This window comes from Plectropomus leopardus, chromosome 7 (assembly GCF_026936395.1).
Source record: "Plectropomus leopardus strain MGB_pleo_1.0 chromosome 7, ASM2693639v1, whole genome shotgun sequence".
NCBI classification, from domain to species: domain Eukaryota; kingdom Metazoa; phylum Chordata; class Actinopteri; order Perciformes; family Serranidae; genus Plectropomus; species Plectropomus leopardus.
The window spans coordinates 31,514,481-31,532,565 of record NC_142182.1 but is presented as its reverse complement, the minus strand read 5'-3'; the positions used below and the strand labels follow the sequence as shown (position 1 = coordinate 31,532,565).

The following is an 18,085-nucleotide window of genomic DNA, read 5'->3' as shown; positions in this document are numbered from 1 at the left end:
CTCCCTGTAAGACTTCCTGTTAGTTTAAAACAGTTTTATCCATGGATGTATTATAGTGAAGCTTTCATCACTTTTCGGGTTGAGCAATTGGACCTGAAGACACATGAAACGCCCCTTCGTGGTTACGTGACGTTTGCACGGGCTTTGTACTGCGCAGTTAAACTTTGGAGGAGATGATGAAGGAAAACTTACTGAAATACCTAGAATACCTCTTTCTAATGATGAGGCAGCTTTTATAAAGGATTTATAAATTGTAACGTTAGTTTTTAGCATTTTACTCGATTTTTATATTCTTCTTCTTCTTTGATAACTTTTGCTGTGTTCATGTACATTTTTTGTAAGATTGTGTATTTTAGTTTAATATCTGAATTTCCAGCTCAGCTCCTACAATAAGTTTAAATACACCGTGGAAACAAAGTTGTTACATTGATTTAAAAAAAAGAAAAAGAAACATAATTGAACCCATTCAAACTACAATTTCTGATCCCACAGCCATCGAAGCATTAAAACACACACTGGTATGATTACTGGGTGTCATTCTAGGGTTTTGCCTTGGAACTTGGCATCATTTTACCATCTTGCTGTTTGCAAATAAATACATAGTTGTATCTATGTGCCAGCTGCACATGTAGCTGTGCATGCAGGCGTGTGTGTGTTTGCAGCACCTACTGTGCTCCTCTTTTTTTAAAGATTAGGACAGTGTGAGTGTGAAAGAAGGAGAGAGAGAGAGGGGGAGACACGCAGCAAAGGGCAGAGGCCAGATTTGAACTCACGGCCGCTATGGCAGGGACACAGTCTCTGTATATGAGGACTCTATCCACTGAGCCACCAGGTGCCCCTACTGTGCTCCTCTAATCATTACGTCACCTCCATCGTTCCCCTCTTCTCTTGCTTATTCTTGTTTTCCCCTTTCTCTTCCTCATCACCGGAGCCACCATTCAAATCCCTGTCACTGCTGCTGCTGTCATGCATACAGCTCCTCCTCCAAAAGGTGGCAAAACTACAGACTGGACCTCTGTCTTTTGTGAGCCGTAAAAACTGCTGACAGGTGTTACTTGAAAAGGTGTGAACTCATGAATTCATCAACAATTCACAGTCAAGGGTAAAATAAAGACTAATGAATATTTCACACCTTAATATTACTCAAATCTATAAATATATCGTATAGGCCTAAAAACACGAGTATATCTGTGAGTGATTATCCCCGTTTTATACCCCTATCTGGTAAATGTATCCTCCTGGATACAGACATTACACAAGTGATTACCAGAGTGGTGAAAAGACAATACATAATTTATTTTACAGGAACATACTGAATCATGCTTAAAAATGATATTTCCATGAAAAAATATCCTCCCAAAATACAATAAAGAGAATAAAATAACAACACTTGCCACTAGCCATTTTTGGATTTTAATACAAATGCTGGGCAACTATGTGAATGTTGGGGTACAGTCACATGATGTGAGTACTGGACTCATCACCCCATCAGTGTTTCTCAAGTTACAAAGTGCACCCACCTAAAGTGTAAAAGGGTGTATCTCCCAGGATACAGAAACCATTTAAGAGTGCTTATAGGCTTTTTTCCATGTTTTTGAAATATATTAAGCCAATTTGCTCAGGTTCTAAAGGGTTATGTGTTAACTTTAAGTGAGGGGAGTGTGGATTAAATGACGTCCTCAGTGACCAGGCAGTAAAAGTCTGAGCGGGCTCCATAGCTGCGTGATCCCAGGTCCGACACGTCGATGTCAGAGGGTTTGGGCTCGGCTGTAGCGATGGGAGCAGCGGGGAGGACAGGAGCTTTGCAGGCCAGAGCCTTGTATACAGGGAGGCGAAGTCCTGCAGCAGGAAGAAGGAAAATGCATCCTTAAATCAATTATATTTATAAGCTTGATGATTCATTTTATGCAAATGAATAAGCTCTGAATTTCAAGTTCCTTACAGCCCTTGTCTGCACTCATCACTCTGCACACCTGCCTGCAACCAGGCCTGCAGCTTACAAGAGAGCCAGCTCCACAGTCAGACCCTTTTAGTTTGTTGCATGAAGGATATAACTGGATATCAATTCATCAAACTGGAGGTATGTGAATACTGAACTATTCCTTTGACTTTAAAGCATCTTATGCCACTCTCAATATAAAACATAAGGAACAAGCTGGTATAGAAAATATAGAAATGCTCATCATCATGTGAAATTATTCCCTAGTACTGAAGTTCAGTCCCTGTGTATTGACTCAAATGATTGTCAGCTTAGGTCAGTTTCAGCTGCACACCGACGGTTGAAGACAAAAGAGTCCATCAGGTTGGGACTTGCATATAAGCCGAAAAGTTTTAGGTTCTAATTCTGATGAAACAAAATGTACAAGTAATGCCAAACAGTTGGCAACATTTCCAAATCTGGATCAGACTCAGCAGCACCAGATGGTTGCCAAACATGAACCTACTTGCCTCACTATGCTGTCCAGGTATTGAGTTTTTAAAAACAGTCACCTCATTCTCCATTAAGGCAGAGCAGCATTTCCTGTGCAGGTATCTGCATGTGCAAACTGAGTGACGAGTACACCAAACATCAGTATGCTGGCACTTTTCTTGTCCCTGTGACTGTCGTCCTTACCCAGATCTCCAGCAGGGTCCGTGTCTGAGCGGCAGTCCAGGTAGTCAGACTCTTGGGTCAGCATGGGGTCCTTGTCATCGTGGAGAACAGTCTGAGGGTCGCCTGTAGACTCGCTGCGGAAGACGACTCTGCGAGGCATCGCTAAGGCCAGCTCCTTCCAGAAGTCTGAGGAAGGAGTCTGTGGAAACAGGCAACACGTTCAGACCTGCCTTTTTTGTTTGGCTTTTAATTGATCTTTATCATCTACTGACATTTTTTAATATATATATTTTAGCATGTTTTACTACTTTCTATATCATTTTATTATTTTTAACATATTTATTTATCATTTTACTTTGTGGTGTTATTCTTTCATTTACCTCTTACTTACAGTTTGAGTATTTACCTTATTTATTTATATATTTATTTGTATGATTGCTATTCACTTTTTATTTATTTACATATTGATTTACTCACATATTTGCTATTTTTTATCTATCTTTTTATAACTGTCATGCCTCTGGTGTTTTCTCACTCATGGTAGCGTTTCCTCACTTCCTGGTTTTAATGAATACTATTAATCTCACTATTAAATGTCGTCTGCCACCAGTATGCTATGTTAAATTGATTTTGACATCAAATGTTGTTCTGACATTGAATTTTGGCCACCCAGCATCACAATCTAAATTCAACCCTGTATCAACGTCTATCAGGTGGTGGCCAGCAGGGTTACTATGAACCATGTGATCACACATGAATAAAAACTTTTCTACTTTTATTTGAACAGTTTTGGTTGTTTCACATGGCAGATTTCTGTCTGTGATCTCTGTCACTGGTTTGCCGCATTCACCCACACAGTCACACGTTTCTCAAAAAAATGTTGCGTAAGACACTTAGGTGATTATTTCACTGTAATGTGAATGACTAATGTTGCTTCAAAGGAAAAACACAGAGTCCAGACAAACATAATGGTGTTCATCATATTTGGTTTGTTTGCTCAGAAAGCACTGACAGGTGTTATTGTGGGTCTCACCACAGAGTTGTGTCTCCAGGTGAGCACGGTGAGGCAGTGCTGGTGCTCACTGAGCAGCTGCTTGATCTCAGGCCTCATGCGTTTGGACTGACCCTCCAACGTGATGATGATGGGCCTCGGACACAACTCCAACAAGTGCAGGAGGCCCTGTCTGAAATACAGAGACGGTGTGTCTTCATAACACATACTGAAGACGCTGCAGTGTATGACAGCAACACTGACCTCAAGTGGTGTGTTGTCATGATAGCACAGTCATTTTTACTCTGTTTTAAACTTTGTTTCTACATTAAGTTGGTCTGACCTGAAGTTATTGCAGCACCAGTCCTGCTCGAGGTATGCATAAGAGAGCAACACGATCAGACGCCGAGAGCGACTCATGTTCATCAGCAGCTCTGCAGAAGGCTCTGGAGACACAAAACAATTTCCATTATTAAAAATGGCTGTTTTACATTACACTTTGTGACCCAGAAGCCTGTTTCACTAAAACTAATTTCCCAAATGATTGTTGCTTGCAAACTGTAGATACATTTGAAAATTCAACAGGGCTCTCCAGGCCTTTCAATTTGTCTCAACAGTTCAGATGAGAGAAATTGACCTCATGTCGAAAACTGCAGTTTGCATGTTAAAAAACAGCCCTCAGATATTTTGCACCACTTGTCTGGAATAATTTAGACTGAAACCTGACACACTGATAACGATGTGGCAACTACAAATTTTGGTTAGAGTTTCTACTGATTTTTAGGTATGACTGTTTCACCAAATATGCTTGTATTTTTTCAAATGTATGCTCAGGGTATTTCAGAATATATTTACAATTTTCTATGCTGATGTCTACATAAATATATATCTTACAAATATTTAAACATAATAAACATAATATCATTAAATATCTTTTCCTTTTCATATATATATCAAGGGTATGTTAGCATATCTGTTTAAAGCGTTATTATTTTATTCTATTCTATCTTTCATTAAGATTATTAATGTTATTTAATTAAATTTTTACTATATAGATCTGATTTTAATGTGACTTCATGATTAAATAAAGTATAAAGACACTGGGTGAGATAGCAGTGAATGGAATTAATAAATAAATGAATGCATATTTTATTATTAACAGTTGTGCCCAGCTTGCATGGGCTTACAAAACAAAATCTAAACAGCCCAGGACCAGAGTCTAACAGATATATCTTCAGACATAAAAAAGACAGAAAAATAGAGCAAAGCAATAAAAGTATCCTACATAATTAGATCATCACTGCGTTAGACCGACTTTTTGGTCACTCACAGAGGAATCTACCGTGTAGCACTGTAAAAAAATCTCAGCCATTAATATGCAAACTTTCTTGCCTTCTCTTTCAGACTTTTGAGATAAAATTGGCAAACTGATACTCATCACAGTTAAACAACAACTATTCTAACTTTTGGTCATCTGAACACAAGAAAATGTCAGGCTGTAGATGAGCCATTTTATGGAACATTATATCTCTTTAGTCATCATAGTTAGCACAGTATAAAAGGAAATGGGACTCACATTCCACTTTACCCAAATTATAAAGCTGACAGAACAACAGATCAAGAGATAATGACCGCAGAATCTGAAAATCCTGGCCTGTGAATTTTGAAACCAACAAACTATGAAGACAATGAATTTATTATTAATTCAACGGTAGTATTGCTGATAAGGCTTACCTGAGCCTGGTAGGATATCATTGTCATTGAGGTGCACCTTGTACGCATTTTTACTCTCCAGGTGAGGTTTGAGAATAAAGTTGACAAACTTCCTGTCATGATCATTGTTCACATACGAGATGTAGACGTCACATAATTTGCCATCTGAAGACAGAGAGACACAAACACACCAGTGTTCTTAATGATACAATGTTATAAATGATTATGAAAACCTTATATGTGCTCAACAGAGGCCTCACCACTGAGTTCATAGTCTCCGTAGGAGTTCTTGTGCCAGAGTTTCATGTTGAGGCGACACTTGAAGTACACAACAACAGCTACAGCCAGGAGGAGGAGGACGGTGATGGCTGCCATAACAGTCAATAGGTAGATCGCGCCAGAGCTGCTATAACACCTAACAACATTTGTGAAAATAGCTGGATAAAGAAATAGATAGATGGAAAGATAAATGTATTTTATTTAAATATTAAAAATATTAAAAATATTTTAAAATTTTAAATACTATTTATCCTGAGGGAAATTCCAGCAGTCAGCTGCTAACATTCAAACAGACAATAAAAATACAATAAAAGCATATTAAAAACATTAAAAAGTATAATAAAAACATATACATAATAAGTACAGTTCCAGTTAGAAAAGTGCAGTGCAAAGTGGAGAGGGACACAGCCAACACCCCCATCAGTCATGTGGTTTGCTGCACACAATGTGTTTTTACTAAGACTGTGGATATGTATGCAGACATGCTCTTTGCATTTAGTTTAAAAAAAGAAAATGAGAAAAGTAATGTGTCTGGATCATTTTGCATCCTAGCACTTTTTGTGTTTGGCTCAGTTAAGACTCTCTGCCTTGTTCCTCTATCCTCTGAGTCATGCTCTTGGGATTTCATCTGTGAACTGTGACAAAATGTAGTTTACTGTCAGTAAAGTGCGTCTGCACAGCTGCGTCCTTTCAGCTAAAATAATCAAATTCTGTTCCATTCATTAATTCATAATCCCTTATTTTGAGTACTGTGCACACTTTCAATTCACAGTTAATTCAGAGTAAGTAGCATAAATCAGAACCAAATCATGCTGTAGATCACAAAGATTCTCTGCTGCTGACACTGCTGGGCCGGGCTCCCTGCCAAGACACTGTAAAATGACACAGACTGTGTGTGTGTGTGTGTGTGTGTGTGTAACAGGTGTGAGACAGTAGAGACAGGGTTCACTGAGCTGACTGACTAACTAAGGCTCTAAAGATGCATAAAAAAGTACTGATTAACAGTGATCATGTCTGTCTCTGTTTCAGAGACAGTTTATAAAATGGGTCTCAAAGGTACTTTAAATTGTTTGTTTCTTTTCAGTGTATTGCTTTAATAAAAGGTCTTTTCTTAATACAGATAGTAAAACCACCCATTAGTAGTTGACAGCATTGTGGGAAATGTCATGTGATGTGGTGAAATCATAGGTCAGTAGCATTGTGGGTAAGAGCAACATGGCTGCAGATGATGAAAGTACAACTCCAGAGTAACGATATTCTACATGTGGTTCTGGAGGCGCATACAATAAATATTTATTTATTCATGAATTATGTTGTTAATGTTTCTCACATGGACACTGGAGGTGCATTTTTGGTAATTTTGTTTTAATATTGATGCTGTACTGAGAGGGAGTGTTTTTATGTGTTTATGTTTTTTATTTTTGTTGTAGTTTTCATGGTTTGTCTGGTGGTGTTTCATGTGAAGCATGGCAGTTATTCTTTGGATCAGTGTAGCTACACCCAGGCTCCTCCAGTAAACTTGTTGAAGTATCTTTGGACAAGATGCTGCACCCCAAATTGCTTCCGATGACTGTTCCATCAGTGTGTGAGTGTATGTAGCAGGTGGCACCTTGTTGGTTAATGTGACATGTGGTGAAAAAGCACTTGGAGTGGTCAGAAGACTAGAAAAGCGTTAAACAAGTGTAATAAGAGTGTAAGAAAGCAGCATATATAGGTCAGTATCTTAAGTCTTACATGAATGTAACGGGTAGAAATCAGATGAGGTGTTCCTCACTGTGCAGCTGTAGGGCCCAAAATAGTTCAGATCTGCACGGTTAATCGTCAGCAGACTGTTCACTATCAGCTGGCCGGCCACAGGAGACCTGATGACAGAAAACTCTTATTCTCAGAAACTTTTGTTTTTAAAAGTCCAGATATATAAAAGTGAAATTTGAATGTGCTTCAAATCACCATGAGGAGGTATTCAGCATGTAATCTGTGTGATTGGTGAGAGGTTGGCCTTCTTTGCTCCACTGCAGCGTGGTGTCACAGGGTTCTTCTGTTGGGTCCCAGAGGAGGAGAGCGGTGCAGTTCAGTGTCACAGTGGTGTCCTCTATCGCATAGATTCTGTTTTGGTCCTCATACGGTTGAAATTCTGGGGCTTTGGAGCACTGAGGCTCTGTGGGAAGACAGACCACTGTTATCTCCAGACAATAGAGGCCTTCAGGTGCACCGGCAGGTCCAGTCTGAGACTGCGGCTGGAGTGCACGCTGAAACTAAACGCCTCTTTGCAGGTGCAGCTGTTCAATCAACTCCTGTAAAAACTCTACTGCAGGGACAAATCATAGCTCACTGCCAGAGACACGTAATTACAGCAGCAGGTTTGAACTGACTTCATTACACTTACTCATGGAAATAATACTCACCTTTAACTATGAGACGCACAGTGAATGAGGCCGTGCTGTTTCCCTGCTGCATGCAGGTGTAATTCCCCTGATTCGCCAAGCTGAGGTTGCTAAACTCCACGTAGGTCTTGTCCTCCTGGGTGAGCAGCCCCTGGCAGTTCATCAGCCAGCTCAGTTTGGGCTGGGGGGAGCTCTGGAGCTCCAGGGGGCAGTTCAGGCGATATGGAGGCTTTCCCACATAAAGCACCTGCTCCTCAAACCTGCTCCCATCCACACAGTCCTGAGCTATAAATACAGACAGAGGAAGTTCACATTAGAGATGCAACAAGCAAACTTTATCCATTAAAAATTGATTCTAGTCTCTCAATTCATACTGAACCCACACCAAGCGTTCTTTTATTCCTAAATCTAAAATCTGTACACCTCACTGCTTAAAATAAATTTTAGGTCTGGTAACATGAGGTGAGGTGACATAAATCAGAATCACCTTTACTGGCAAAAGTTTGTACATGAAGGTGAACCTGTTTACTCTCCCACCCCAGCTGGCTCTGAGGAAATGAGTGTTTTGCTGACTCATGGAAAGAAAAAAATCAGTTTGAGGAGGACGTGTTCAATGCAAACAACAACGCCTTCCTGCTCATCTGTCAGGATTTATTAAGAAATAAATCTCACACAAAACAACTGATGAGATCTGCCCTAATTAATCTGGACCTGTTCTACAAAATATGTGAACATGCGCTCATCTTCACTATGACCCCAAATAACCCGCACAACTGCTCTGTCTGGTCCCTCTCTAACTCCCCTTTCAGTTTTTTCTTCTTCTTTTAACTATTTCTCGAACAAAGTGGCACACATCCGGGTCCAAGTGCCGGGTCTGGACGGTCTGGACTTTTTTGTTGCCTGACAATAGCATGTGACAGATACTGTGACCCTGTACACACTGACCACATGTGTATTTACATGTTACTTATCCAGCCAGCATCCCGTCAATCTGTATGAATCTACCAAAAACAAACACATTCTGTGGATATTTAACAAACGTTTGAAACTGAATGTCCAAACAGAGTAAATTATATCTGAGTAAATTCAAGTAAATAAAGTAGGCTATAATTTTGGACATCCATACCGTCAGCGAGGAAAGTCTTGTCCCACATCCCGACGATCAAAACTGTAACAGCGACTAGAAAAAAAGCCATAATCCGCAGTCCTCCTTATCCTCCTTTCTCGTGTGACAAAGAAACCGTTTTTGTGAACCTACATCACTCCCTGTAAGACTTCCTGTTAGTTTAAAACGGTTTCATCACATTGAGGTGTCTACGCGGACGTCACCTTTCGGGGTTGAGCAATTGGACCCGAACACACCTGAAACTCCTCTTCGTGGTCACGTGACGTTTGCGAAATACCTAGAATATGACTTTCTAGTGATGAGGCACCTTTAATATAGGATTTATAAGTTGTAACGTAAGGGGCTCCGTTTTTAGTGACTGTTTGGCGCATTTTACTCGATTTTCATTCTTTTTCTCCGTCTTTGGTAACTTTGGCTGTGTTCATGTACATTTTTTGTGTATTGTATTTTGTGTATTGTGTATTTTTGTTTAATATCTGAATTTCCAGCTCAGTTCCTACGATAAGTCTAAATACACCGTGGAAACAGTTGTTACATTGATTTAAAAAAAAAAAAAGAAAAAGAAACATAATTGAACCCATTCAAACTACAATTTCTGATCCCACAGCCATCGAAGCATTAAAACACACACTGGTATGATTACTGGGTGTCATTCTAGGGTTTTGCCTTGGAACTTGTAATTTTTACTATTTTCCACCTGATGGCATCATTTTTACCATCTTGCTGTTTGCAGATATGCACATAGTTGTACCTATGTGCCAGCTGCACATGTAGGTGTGGATGCGGGTGTGTGTGTGTGTGTGTGTGTGTGTGTGTGTGTGTATTTGCAGCACCTACTGTGCTCCTCTTTTTTTAAAGATTATTTTTGAGGGCTTTTCTTGCCTTTAATGGACAGGACAGTGTGAGTGTGAAGGGGGGAGAGAGAGGGGGAGACACGCAGCAAAGGGCAGAGGCCAGATTTGAACTCACGGCCGCTATGGCAGGGACACAGTCTCTGTATATGAGGACTCTATCCACTGAGCCACCAGGCGCCCCTACTGTGCTCCTCTAATCATTACGTCACCTCCATCGTTCCCCTCTTCTCTTGCTTATTCTTGTTTTCCCCTTTCTCTTCCTCATCACCGGAGCCACCATTCAAATCCCTGTCACTGCTGCTGCTGTCATGCATACAGCTCATCCTCCAAAAGGTGGCAAAACTACAGACTGGACCTCTGTCTTTTGTGAGCCGTAAAAACTGCTGACTGCTGAACTCATGAATTCATCAACAATTCACGGTCAAGGGTAAAATAAAGACTAATGAATATTTCACACCTTAACATTACTCAAATCTGTACAGTGTAGGCCTAAAAACACAAGTATATCTGTGAGTGATTATCCCCGTTTTATACCCCTATCTGGTAAACGTATCCTCCTGGATACAGACATTACACAAGTGATTACCAGAGTGGTCAAAAGACAATACATAATTTATTTTACAGGAACATACTGAATCATGCTTAAAAATGATATTTCCGTGAAAAAATATCCCAAGTGTTGACAGGTTATCTAATCCTGATGAACTAGTCTCCCACTACAATGATGAACTTTACAATATTCTGGATGATCTTGCTCCTTTAAAGACTCCTCTCCTTTACCCCTGATCTACGGCACCTTAAAGCTAAAGAACGTCTGCATAAAAAAACTGGCCTTACTGTCCACAAAATGATGTATGACGACCATATTTGGCACTATGAGATGCTCTATGCAAAGTTAAATCTGTATACTTTGCTAAACTTATCAGGTCTGGAGAAGAACACTAGGTCTCTGTTTTCCACTGTAAGCTCCATCTTGCAACCGCCGGATAGTATTGCACCACATATATGTACTCCACTGCCAACTGCAATACTTTTATGACGTTATTCAATGCAAAAAAATGATAGTATCCACCACCACTTAGCCTCTCTAACACAACTACCACCAAGTCATCTCTACCCAGCCTCCTCTGACCTCCCCTTTCTTCCATTTTCACATTTTCTACTCCCAACTGTCGCTGAGATATGCTGTCTCATTCGTATATCCAAACCTTCTATCTGCCAGCTCGACCCCTTCCCTACACACCTGATAAAAGCCTGCCTACCCTCTTTGTCCTCTCTAATTACCAACAATATCCACTCCTATCTCACTACTGGTCTTGTCCCATCATCCCTCAAAACAGCTGCTGTAACTCCTGTACTTAAGAAACATGGTGCAGATCAAAACGACATGAATAACTTCCTCTGACAATAACCTGTTTGAAGAATCCCAGTCTGGTTTTGGCACCATCTCACATACAATCCTCCTGGACAGATTAGCATCTATTGGTTTCACTGCTACCCCCCTCTCCTGGTTCAAGTCTTATCTCTCAGGCCACACACAGATTGTACACAGCACTCCCCAGTTACTACTGATGTTCCTCAGGGCTCTGTTCTGGGTCCTCTCCTTTTTATCATCTGCCTCCTACCACTCGGATATATCTTCAGGAAATTTGGTAGTCATTCGTTTTCCGTAACCGCTTGTCCTCGTAAGGGTCGCTGGGGGGCTGGAGCCAATCCCAACTGTCATCGGGTGGAAGGCGGGGTGCACCCTGGACAAGTCGCCAGACTATTGCAGGGCTGACACATATAAACAGACAACCTTTCACGCTCGAAGTCACACCTAAGGGCAATTTAGAGTCACAGATCAACCTGACCTGCATGTCTTTGGACTGTGGGAGGAAGCCGGAGACCCCAGAGAGAACTCACGCTGACACGAAGAGAACATGCTAACTCTGCACAGAAGGGCCCCGCCTCTCAGACTGTCCTCTCGAAATTAAAACCTGGTTTTCTTGCAACTTCCTCAAACTCAACAGCAATAAAACTGTGGTTATCCTTGTTGGCTCAAAAAATAATCAAATACTGCCAAATACAATAGCTTTTCACTTACCATTGACAACTCTGTAGTTCCTCCCTCCCCCTAAGTCAAGAGTCTGGGTGTCATTCTTGACAGCACACTATCATTCGAAGCACACATCAATAACATCACTTGGTCTGCATATTTCTATCTACGCAATAGCACACACCCAATACACACCCAATAGCACCGCCATCCTTGTCAATACTCTCGTCACCTCTTGCATCGATTACTGTAACTCTCTCCTCTTTGGTCTTCTGCTCAAGCTCGTTCATAAACTTCAATTAGTTCAGAACTTTTATTATTTTTATTTTTTATTCTGTTGGTCTAGCTTAGAAATGAAATCATGATCTCAATGTGACTTCATGATTAAATAATATACAATACACTGATATACTGGATGAGATAACAAAAAAAAGAATGAATGAATAAATGAATGAACTGATTTTTTATTATCATGTCATGCAAACAGTTGTGCCCAGCTTGGACGGGCTTACAAGACACCATAAAATCTTAACAGCCCAGGGCCAGAGTCCAGATATATCTTCAGGCATTAAAAAGACAAAGTGACAAAAGTATCCTACATAATTAGACCATCACTGTGTTAGACTGACTATTTGGGTCAATCACAGAAGAATCTACCGTGTAGCACTGGGAAAAAAATCTTAGGCACTATTACACAACCTTTTTTGCCTTCTCTTTCAGACTTTCGAGATAAAATTGGCAAACTTATACACATCACACTTCTTGTACCAGAGTTTAATGTTGAGGTGACACCTGGAGTACACAAGAGCAGCTACAGCCAGGAGGAGGAGGATGATGATGGCTGCGATAACAGCAGCTCTGTGGTTGGGACGCTGAGGGCCGCCAGGGCACATAATTATTGCTGAGAAAAAAAAATACAGAAAAATTAACTATTTCAATAATATAAACCCATGACTGATTCATGAGACGTTATAATAACTGGAATGGCATCTAAAATCTTATTTATATATATAGAGAGATTTATTTTAACTTTCTTTTCTTTATCTATTTTATTAAATAATTATTTATTATATTATTAATAATTCTGTACTTTTACTAAGTATGTTCATATGTATGTGTAGACAGAGATTTAGATAGGTCTTTATTTCAAACATGTCAAATAAAATCAGACAACAAATACAAATAAATAAAAACATGGGCAAAAAAACATCAACAACAGTAGATGCCCACCATACATATTCAGTAAACAAACATAAGTATTTCATGTCCGAAAAGGAGCAGGAGGAAGTAAATACTTACTTATAACCCCTTTTACTGTAATACAATGATATTTTGTGTTATGTCTTACCAACTGTTTTTTGAACAGAAAAGTTCCTCTTATATCATGTGGGTTTACCTTGATTTGACACAACTTTTGGATATTATAAGGAAGGATATGATTGTTAGCTCTGAACATGATTTAAATTGTTTTGAAGTCAACCAGATCTTTAAATTTAAGTGCATTTAATTTGATAAAATGTGGATTTGTTGATTCTCTGAAAGAGGTGTTGTCTGAATTCTTACGGCTCTTTTTTGAAGGATCCATACTGGATTTATGGTTGTCTTATATGTATGTCCCCACACTTCCATCAAATAAGTCATATATAAAAGTACAAAGGAACAGGGTACAGGGTGTATATGAAGTCTGTTTCAGGAGATCTTTGACATTATATAACATTGCAATTGAGTTTGATATTTTGGCCTTGATGTATTTGATATGTGGTTTCCAGCATAGTTTACTATCTATTATTACTCCAAGAAATTCGATTTCAGACTATTTCAATTTCCACTTAATTTATCATGAGTTTTTTGTTTGGGTCAGTGAAATGGTTCCCAAAAACTGTAAATTTGGCTTTATTTAAATTCAGTGTTAGTTTGTTAGAATCAAACCAACTCTTTAGCATTCATCAATTCATCAATTCTCTTTCCATTGTATCCAAAAATTGTTCCAAGTCCTTACCACAACAAATTAAATTTGTGTCGTCTAAAAAATAATAATTGTCTTTAGCACTGTGGAGAACTCACATATATCATTTACATATATCACATATTATTTATGTACATAATAAACATCAGATTATTAGTAACTAATGTATCAGATTTGAAGCTCTTGACCATGCACACATACAGGTAAGTATGTGCACATGCTCTTTGCATTTAAGAATGTACAGGCATATTTGTTCAAAAGGAACTTTTTTCTTTTGAAAAAAAACAAAGAAGAAAATAAGAAAAGTAATAAACTAATACTGTCACTAGAATTGATTATCGCAAACTATACTGAATACTGTCATGGCTTTGAATGACACTTTTGTTTGTTTATCATTCATTATTGACTTGGTTTGTATGTACACTGTGATCTAACTTTGCTGTCATGTCAGACCCTGTCACTCCCCCTGCCTGCCCTCATCAGTAGATTCACTCCACCTGCTAATCATCACTCACCTGTTCCTCATTCCCGCATTCATTCTGTGGTATATATACCAGCTCACTTTCACTAGCTCTCTGCCAGACTGTCTTTGGACTCTGCGCCTTAACTTTACAGGATTTCTCATCTGCGTTGTGACTCTTTGATCTAGATTTTGACTGTCTGAATTTTGCATTCTCCCTCAGCCTGAGCCCTTTGTTAATTTGTGTGTCTGGATCATTTTGCATCCTAGCACTTTTTGTGTTTGGCTCAGTTAAGACTCTCTGCCTTGTTCCTCTATCCTCTGAGTCATGCTCTTGGGATTTCATCTGTGAACTGTGACAAAATGTAGTTTACTGTCGGTAAAGTGCGTCTGCACAGCTGCGTCCTTTCAGCTAAAATAATCAAATTCTGTTCCATTCATTAATTCATAATCCCTTATTCTGAGTACTGTGCACACTTTCAATTCACAGTTAATTCAGAGTAAGGAGCATAAATCAGAACCAAATCATGCTGTAGATCACAAAGATTCTCTGCTGCTGACACTGTGAAATGACACTGTGTGTGTGTGTGTGTGTGTGTAACAGGTGCGAGACAGTAGACACAGGGTACACTGAGCTGACTGACTAACTAAGGCTCTAAAGATGCATAAAAAAGTACTGATTAACAGTGATCATGTCTGTCTCTGTTTCAGAGACAGTTTATAAAATGGGTCTCAAAGATACTTTAAATTGTTTTTTTGGTCAATTTATCGCTTTAATAAAATAAAAATCATAGGTCAGTAGCATTGTGGGTAAGAGCAACATGGCTGCAGATGTTTATTCATTTATGTATTATGTTGTTAATGTGCCTTACATTGACAGTAGTGGTGGAATTTTTGGTCATTTTGTTTTATGTTGTTCTCAAAGATAGATACTGGACTCAGAGTAAGTGGAAAATGCATGTTTTCAGACTTTAATGTTTTTTGTTTTTGTTGTAATTTTCGCTGTATTTTTGTTTTTTCACGTTTCTGACGAAAGAAAGAGGAGAGCAAATAAACCTTCAGAAACATCACTACGAAGCATGGCCATTAATTCTTTGGATCAGTGTAGCTACATCCAGGCTCCTCCAGTTAACATGTTTGAGTATCTTTGGGCAAGATACTGAACCCCAAATTGCTCCTGATGACAGTTCCATCAGTGTGTGAGTGTGTGTGAATGGTTACTGAGTAGCAGGTGGCACCTTGTTGGTGAATCTGACATGTGGTGTAAAGGGGCTTTGAGTGGTCAAAAGACAAGAAAAGTGTTTTACACGTGCAATGCATTTCCCATTTTCCTAGTCCAAGTCATCACATTTGTGGGTCTTCTCCATCTATGTGTGGCCAGTCTTTTTAAAAATATAACACACGATGCAGGACAGAGTGTAAGAAAGCAGCATATAAAGGTTGGTATCTTTAGTCGTCTTACTTGAATGTATCAGTCTGAAGTCAGATGAGGTGTTCCTCACTGTGCAGCTGTAGGGCCCAAAATAGTTCAGATCTGCACGGTTAATTGTCAGCAGACTGTTCACTATCAGCTGGCCGGCCACAGGAGACCTGATGACAGAAAATGTTTATTCTCAGAAACTTTTGTTTTTAAAGTCCAGATATATAAAAGTGAAATTTGAATGTGCTTCAAATCACCATGAGGAGGTATTCAGCATGTAATCTGTGTGATTGGTGAGAGGTTGGCCTTCTTTGCTCCACTGCAGCGTGGTGTCACAGGGTTCTTCTGTTGGGTCCCAGAGGAGGAGAGCGGTGCAGTTCAGTGTCACAGTGGTGTCCTCTATCGCATAGATTCTGTTTTGGTCCTCATACGGTTGAAATTCTGGGGCTTTGGAGCACTGAGGCTCTGTGGGAAGACAGACCACTGTTATCTCCAGACAATAGAGGCCTTCAGGTGCACCGGCAGGTCCAGTCTGAGACTGCGGCTGGAGTGCACGCTGAAACTAAACGCCTCTTTGCAGGTGCAGCTGTTCAATCAACCCCTGTAAAAACTCTACTGCAGGGACAAATCATAGCTCACTGCCAGAGACACGTAATTACAGCAGCAGGTTTGAGCTGACTTCATTACACTTACTCATGGAAATAATACTCACCTTTAACTATGAGACGCACAGTGAATGAGGCCGTGCTGTTTCCCTGCTGCATGCAGGTGTAATTCCCCTGATTCGCCAAGCTGAGGTTGCTAAACTCCAGGTAGGTCTTGTCCTCCTGGGTGAGCAGCCCCTGGCAGTTCATCAGCCAGCTCAGTTTGGGCTGGGGGGAGCTCTGGAGCTCCAGGGGGCAGTTCAGGCGATATGGAGGCTTTCCCACATAAAGCACCTGCTCCTCAAACCTGCTCCCATCCACACAGTCCTGAGCTATAAATACAGACAGAGGAAGTTCACATTAGAGATGCAACAAGCAAACTTTATCCATTAAAAACTGATTCTAGTCTCTCAATTCATACAGAACCCACACCAAGCGTTCTTTTATTCCTAAATCTAAAATCTGTACACCTCACTGCTTAAAATAAATTTTAGGTCTGGTAACATGAGGTATGGCCTCTGGGATTACTTTGGCTCTACTTGCCATGACTTCGCCTAAAATTTGATAATGACATAAATCAGAATCACCTTTATTTGCAAAGTTTGTGTACACAGTCAAGGGATTTGTCTCTGGTTATTGCATTGCTTTCAATATGTTCAAACATAGCAGCTAGGAACGAGGAAAACAAAGCTAGACAAATAGTGGTAAAATATATACTGGACTACTGTGTACACAAGTACAGTATTGCTGAAAAAACATCGGTCAACCCCTAGTAAACATAAATTAAGATCTATAATTTTATTGTGTTTCCTTTTTCAAGGCAATCCGTTTTCGACATTATTTTAAGTAAGATGAACTTATCAGATTTTAGAGTATTTACAATTTCCCTTTGCCTTCTTTTAAAAAAGCACTTCTGCACCACCTGACTGCAGTTACAAACAGTTACATACACACAAGACTGTTGAGCTTTTGGCAAAGTGAGAGTCTCATGGTGCATGAAGGTGAACCTGTTTACTCTCTCCCCCCAGCCGACTCTGAGCAAAAGAGTGTTTTGCTGACTCATGGAAAGAAATCAGTTTGAGGAGGACGTGTTCAATGCAAACAACAACGCCTTCCTGCTCATCTGTCAGGATTTATTAAGAAATAAATCTCACACAAAACAACTGATGAGATCTGCCCTAATTAATCTGGACCTGTTCTACAAAATATGCGATTTAACAAATGTTTGAGTAAATTCAAGTAAATAAAGTAGGCTATAATTTTGGACATCCATACCGTCAGCGAGGAAAGTCTTGTCCCACATCCCGACGATCAAAACTGTAACAGTGACTAGAAAAAAAGCCATAATCCGCAATCTTCCTTATCCTCCTTTCTCGTGTAACAAAGAAACCGACAGTTTTTGTGAACCTACATCACTCCCTGTAAGACTTCCTGTTAGTTTAAAACAGTTTTATCCATGGATGTATTATAGTGAAGCTGTCATCACTTTTCGGGTTGAGCAATTGGACCTGAAGACACATGAAACGCCCCTTCGTGGTCACGTGACGTTTGCACGGGCTTTGTACTGCGCAGTTAAACTTGGGAGGAGATGATGAAGGAAAACTTACTGAAATACCT

At 39.8% G+C, this 18,085-nt stretch overlaps 1 protein-coding gene across 2 annotated transcripts; it reads right to left on the bottom strand.

Moving 5' to 3' along the window:
• Positions 1-1,272: 1,272 nt before the first annotated feature.
• Positions 1,273-17,992, bottom strand: LOC121937999 (single Ig IL-1-related receptor-like). 2 transcript variants are annotated; one of them, XM_088080497.1, is made up of 11 exons: positions 17,744-17,992; positions 16,537-16,800; positions 16,082-16,289; positions 15,867-15,994; positions 12,731-12,879; positions 5,558-5,585; positions 5,319-5,462; positions 3,928-4,030; positions 3,627-3,777; positions 2,615-2,792; positions 1,273-1,839 (listed from the first exon to the last, which is right to left on the bottom strand). In XM_088080497.1, exons 1-11 carry the CDS (start codon positions 17,811-17,813, stop codon positions 1,667-1,669), a joined length of 1,596 nt encoding a protein of 531 aa, XP_087936623.1. In that variant the 5' UTR covers positions 17,814-17,992; the 3' UTR covers positions 1,273-1,666. The 2 variants fall into 2 exon arrangements, with proteins under 2 accessions (XP_087936623.1, XP_087936622.1); XM_088080496.1 differs by lacking the exons at positions 12,731-12,879; positions 15,867-15,994; positions 16,082-16,289; positions 16,537-16,800; positions 17,744-17,992 and adding exons at positions 7,311-7,438; positions 7,527-7,734; positions 7,982-8,245; positions 9,087-9,284 and having other exon boundaries at positions 5,558-5,734.
• Between the last annotated feature and the right edge of the window lie 93 nt (positions 17,993-18,085).

What these genes read in the sequence shown, in the direction of transcription:
- LOC121937999 (XM_088080497.1), bottom strand. Translation starts at nt 17,813, where the DNA reads ATGGCTTTTTTTCTAGTCACTGTTACAGTTTTGATCGTCGGGATGTGG. An exon ending in TGTGCGTCTCATAGTTAAAG is followed by an intron (nt 16,290 to 16,536) that starts GTGAGTATTATT and finishes GTCTTCCCACAG; the next exon opens with AGCCTCAGTGCTCCAAAGCC. An exon ending in CCTGGAGACACAACTCTGTG is followed by an intron (nt 2,793 to 3,626) that starts GTGAGACCCACA and finishes CTGTTTCCACAG; the next exon opens with ACTCCTTCCTCAGACTTCTG.